At 51.5% G+C, this 5,608-nt stretch overlaps 1 protein-coding gene across 1 annotated transcript; it reads left to right on the forward strand.

Annotated features, from left to right (window-relative positions):
• Positions 1–611: 611 nt before the first annotated feature.
• Positions 612–5,079, forward strand: LOC115325083. The gene is made up of 2 exons (XM_040216667.2): positions 612–827; positions 2,129–5,079. Exons 1-2 carry the CDS (start codon positions 633–635, stop codon positions 2,603–2,605), a joined length of 672 nt encoding a protein of 223 aa, XP_040072601.1. The 5' UTR covers positions 612–632; the 3' UTR covers positions 2,606–5,079.
• Positions 5,080–5,608: the final 529 nt, after the last annotated feature.

Here is a 5,608-nt window from a genome sequence, read left to right on the forward strand (position 1 = left end):
CAACATATGATTCCATAAAACGTTCAAGGTTCTCTCGCCTTTTCGAAAACAAGCCCAGCATTGTACGCCCATTAAGCCTCCGCCTTGCTGACTATCATACCTCTCTTCAGATTTCTCCCGATGGAATGTCCCTTCTCTCACAAGTTGACTGTATTGCTCCCTGGGAGAGACTGCCGGTTTGTTGCGATTGGTCCCTTACGAAATATAATAAGCACTGTGTTACTTCAGTGGTTATACTGCAAGATTTTCAAGAATTGCAGGCAAAGTATGCTGATTATTGTCAGTTTTATACTGACGGTGCTAAGGCTCAATCCTTCACTGGATGTGCCGTATATTCTGAGAACTTTTCTCGAACGAAGCGCCTTAATTCGATCGCCAGTATCTTTACAGCAGAACTGTATGCAGTGATGTTAGCAATTGACCATATTAGACTGAAGAGAAAAGTAAGATTGATTATATATGTGGACTCTCAAAGTGTGATCACTGCATTTAGTTCCCTCAAAGACACCAAAAATATGCTTGTACAGCTTGTGCGTACCAAAATTAATCGTGCATTGCAGAACGGACATCGTATTATACTTTGCTGGGTTCCAAGTCATGTAGGTATATGGGGTAATGAAAAAGCTGATAAGATGGCTTCTTCCTCCAGGAATCTTCGGCAGTTAGCAGCCTCGTTACCTTACCAGGATATCAAACCGGTCGTGAGGGCATCAATCTTCCAGAGATGGCAGACAGAATGGGACGAAGAATCCAACAATAAGCTTCACTTCACCAAGCCCATTCTTGGACTGTGGGAGAGTGCCTCTTTAAAAAATCGATTTCATGAGGTATTGTTATGTCGCCTTCGCATAGGCCATTCCTATATAACCCACAAATATCTCCTCTGTGGAGAAGAACCACCCCGATGTATACACTGCGGGGATGATGTTTCCATCCTACACATTCTATGGCTCTGTTCCGGTCTTGATGAAAAACGACGGCATCATTTTCCTGAATTGTTTAGATATTGTATACCTTTTCACCCTGTTCTGTTATTAGGAAATCACCCTCTTATCCCATTTGAACGAGTGCTCAGTTTTATTTCTAGCACTGGCTTTTTACACCAGCTCTAATACCGATGATAATGACGAACAATGTCCCATTTTATCTAGAATGGGAATGAACTACCTAGTTTGGCGCACTTTGGCCTCAGTAGCATTTTGCGCCATAAAGCCCCCAATCATCATCATCATCGTTCCTCGCATCAGCAGAAAATGAGACTTCGACAACGACTACCGCCCGCAGCCATTGACAGCAGACATTACGAACCCATACAAGGGATGCTGAACCGAAATTTTGGGTGGAAATTCTTGGTCGCAATGGCATACATAGCATGTCTTATACTTCTAAATGACGTTGTTTTGAGCGAGAAGGCGTATAAAATTGAATAAACACGAAAAATACAATTTTACGCGACCCCTGGTGAGCGTCGTGGAAAGCTCGCTTCGTGACGTGCGCATTCTCATTCACCTCAAAAGACAGACGGAGCCAAGCCAAGCCGGGCGCTAAGCCGTGTGGCCTTTGTTATTGTTAGTACCACGCGGGTAGTACCAACCGCTTTGGGAACAGCCGCCGAGCGAAGAATCAAGGCGAGCACCAACGAACGAGGAGAATGCACGGAGGCACCAGGGGCGCTGGGGGCGCCGAGAATGTGCACGTCAGTTCCGCTACGCCTGCTCTCGGAAGGACTCACTCGTGCTGGCGGCTTCCGGCCGAGGATTCGCTCTCAATTCAAAGAAATACAATAATTCGGGCCCCATCCGTCTGATTGAGTGTCGTTTTTAGGTACAGTACCATCCCGTGAAGCTCGCTCGGGCAATAATTATGAGATTTCAAATATCGGTTCAGCATCTCTTTAACATTGCTGTTGAATGTGTACGACAAGAACACGACGTTCGCGCAAATGCAAGCAGACATCATCGCAAGCAGGCGTAACATGAAACAAGCCACTATTGACTGTAGAGGGCGTGTGGGTGCAATGAGCTACGGGGCGCCCTCTAGGGTTTACGTAAAAAGAATGTGCGCGAATAAACGGTCTTTTTCCGTCCGAGCACTCTGAGCGTCAGCTGTGTCACTCTTTCCTCTGCAGCCCTCGGCTCTGGCCGCCACCTCGGCCACCTCAGCTCGAACCCGCCCACTACATGGTTTCAGAAGTGGGATGCCCTGTTCCCGCGGTTCTGCTAAGGACGCTCCGGTTCCTGCCCTTGCTGCCGCCAGTCTCCGCAGTCCGGCCCCGTTCTCCTTCCACGATGCCGGCGAGTGGCTTCCGTGGTTGCAGCAATTCGAAGACTACGCCTTCGCCACCGGCATGCACGTGGCGCCGGACGAGGCACGAATTAGGACCCTCCTCTATTGCATGGGTCCACGGGCACGCATCGTCCTCAGTTCGCTGATGTCCGACGAAGAGGCCTACCAGTCCTCCGCAGAAGTCACCCGCCGGCTCTCCAGCTACTTCGTGCACCCCATAAACGAGACATACGAGAGCTCCCGGTTCTACAAGCGGACGCAACAGCCAGGCGAGACCGTCGACAGCTTCTTCACGGCCCTTCGGAACATGGTGTGCTAGTGTAACTATCCGTCACCAGCCGTTGAAGACCATCTTGATTGCGACCGTTTCGTCATGGGTTTGGCAGATTCTCGTCTCTCAGACAAGCTGTGCCACACTCCGAGCCTCTCCCTGGACGACGCACTGGTGCAAGCCCGTCAGCATGAAGACGCCGAGCAAGAGAAGCAACGCCTGTCCCTCACAGCTGGTCAACCGACAGCGCACGTGGACGTGCCAACTTGACATAAACCCGTGCAGGCGCACACGGAAGGGACCTCAGACGGGACTTTGGCAACTCTGCGTCACGTGACAGGCCCGAAGGTTCTGGAACCAGCAATGTTCGAGAAGCTTCTAGAAGCAGCCAAAGTGCGCAGTGCCTCTTCTGCGGTCACGAGTATCATTGACGGTCCGACTGCCCAGCTGCGAAAGCAGTTTGTAACCACTGCAAGAAGTGAGGCCACTTTTCGTCAGTGTGTCGCTTAAAGAAGCACCTCGGTTTCGTGGAGCTCGACTCCGTTGCGGCGTTAACTCGGAACAGGCGGTACGTTGAGGTCCAGGTCAACAGGCGCCCTCTCGTCTTCGAGTTGAACTCTGGCGCCGACGTTTCGGTGGTTCCGAGCTCGTTTCCTGGCTGCCCAGTCGTCCTCGACTAGCCACGTGGCGAGGAACTTTTCGAACTGGGGAAGCAACCCCTGAAGGTTCTCGGCACCTTCTCTACGGCGCTGTCTTGGCGAGGCAGACACATCAACAAGCGCCTCTACGTCGTTGCTGGACAAGAGCTGCTCCTTCTCGGCTATCCCGCTATCGTCGCCCTTGGCGTTGTCAAGTTTGTCGGCGCAGTCTCAGTGGCCCGGACCGCTGCTCTCCCGGACACACCACCTCGAAAAGTTTCTCCAGCCCTTTCCGTCGGCCTGCGCACGTCGCCGGACGAGTACACGATCCGCATCACATCAAGCCGGACGCGGTGCACAGTCCGGCGTATCCCGATACCCCTACGAGACGTAGTAAAGAAGGAGCTCGACAAGATGGAGCAGGAGGGCGTGATCCGGCGCGTCGACGGACTGGTGTACCGGCCTTGTCGTCGTACCGAAGCTAGCGGGGGGTTACCGCCTTTGCGTCGACTTGACCAAGCTCAACCAAGTTGTTCTGCGTGAGCGCCACATGCTCCTGACCGTCGACCAAACCCTCGGACTTCTCGGCGATGCCTGCGTTTTTCGAAGTTGGACGCAACTGCGGGCTTCCATCAAGTATGTTTGGCCCGGAACTCCCAGAAGTATACAACCTTCATCACTCTGTTTGGCAGGTACTGCTATTGCCGCCTCCCATTCGGCATTACGTCGGCCCCGGAATATTTCCAGCGTCAGATGTCTCGCCTGCTGGAAGGGTTGGCCGGCGTCGTTAACCTCATGGACGACATCCTCGTGTTTGGTAGCACCACGGAAGAGCACGATCAGCGCCTCCAAGCAGTCCTCGGTCGCCTCCAACAAGCGGGGGTCACCCTCAACGCCGCCAAGTGCAGTTTCGGCGTGTCAAGCGTGCAGTTCCTCGGTGTCGTCGTCGCAGCCAACGGCATTGCTCCTGATCCAGACAAGGTGGCGGCCATTCAGTGTATGCCCGCTCCTCGGGACATTCATGGTGTCCAACGCTTTCTGGGTATGCTCAATCATGTCGGTCGCTTGCTCCCGGATCTCTCTCAGACGACTGCACCGATCCGAAGCCTCCTGAGCAAGACTGCAGCCTGGACGTCAGGACCGGCGCAAGCCTCAGCGTTTGAGAAGCTTAAGACTATGGTGTCCTGGGACATCTGCCTCGCAAGGTACAACCCTGCACTCCCGAAGACCGTCTCCGCAGATGCCAGTTCCTTCGGGCTACAGTGCTTCTTCAAGACCAGCCATCAGGGGATCGCAGACCAGTTGCATACGCCTCCCGTGCACTGACAGAAATGGAACAAAGGTACAGCCAGATCGAAAAAGAGGCACTGGCTGCCACCTGGGCCATTAACCGCTTCAACGAGTTTGTGCGGGGTCTTCATTTCACTCTGGAGACTGACCATCAGTCGTTGGTCAAGCTCCTTTGGAACCGCGGACCTTGACCTCATGCCATCCCGGATCCAGCGCTTTCGTATCCACCTCCTCCAGTACCAGTTTGATGTCAAGTATGTGGCTGGGAAACAGTTGGCTACCGCAGATGCACTCTCGCGGAACCCGGTCGACCAGCCACCGACTCCAGCCATATCAACAAGGTTGATGGCTGGAGTAATTTTGCTGATTGTTTCATTGTGTCCTATTTCATTTTACATTTCACAATGTTGAATGTTGAACTAGCTGTTTCATTGTGCCCTCTTTTTTATTTTTTTACTGAGTATGCCATGTTTTGCTGAATGTATTCATTGCGCTGTTGAACTGTTGGGGGGCAGACTCTGTCAGGCTTCACACCTTTATCACTGCCCCTGGGCGGAAAAACCCGCCAAACAAAATAAAAAAAAAAGGACCTTAGTCTTTGGGCTTGCCTGTGTGGGTGAAATTTATGTTCCTCTTGAGATCAGATTTTCTGTCCTTTGAAGATTTGTTTTGAGTTGTTTGCATTGTCCCAAAGTCTCAGTGTACAAGGGCGTCTTCAAACATGTCTTAAGCTGTAGTCCCAGTGCTAATACATCATACAACACAGTCTGCAGACACTGTCTGTGTTAATCGTTTCTTCCTGCTGTTCACATTGTCACACAAAAAATGTCTTCAGACATTTTCGAGACATGCATATGCATAAAGCAAACATGCTTCGAATCTATGCTTGAGGCATGTGTGCAGATAATTCTGTCATCGTGTCTGCTGCAGACACGATAATGTGGTCTATAAGCAGTGAGACTGGGGGCTTAGTGAAGAGGTCCAGGAATTGCAGCCAGAGTTTTGCGAGTGCATCAAGTATGTAGTACTACAAAACATGGTATGCATTGTCTTTCGGTAATTTGATATTAGCAGGGAATGTAGTCAGTGACAGGCTAAGAATTCAGTGGGAAACTCCTCCCAC

This window comes from Ixodes scapularis, unplaced genomic scaffold, assembly GCF_016920785.2.
Source record: "Ixodes scapularis isolate PalLabHiFi unplaced genomic scaffold, ASM1692078v2 PGA_scaffold4__175_contigs__length_147842914, whole genome shotgun sequence".
In the NCBI taxonomy this organism is placed as follows: Eukaryota; Metazoa; Arthropoda; class Arachnida; order Ixodida; family Ixodidae; genus Ixodes; species Ixodes scapularis.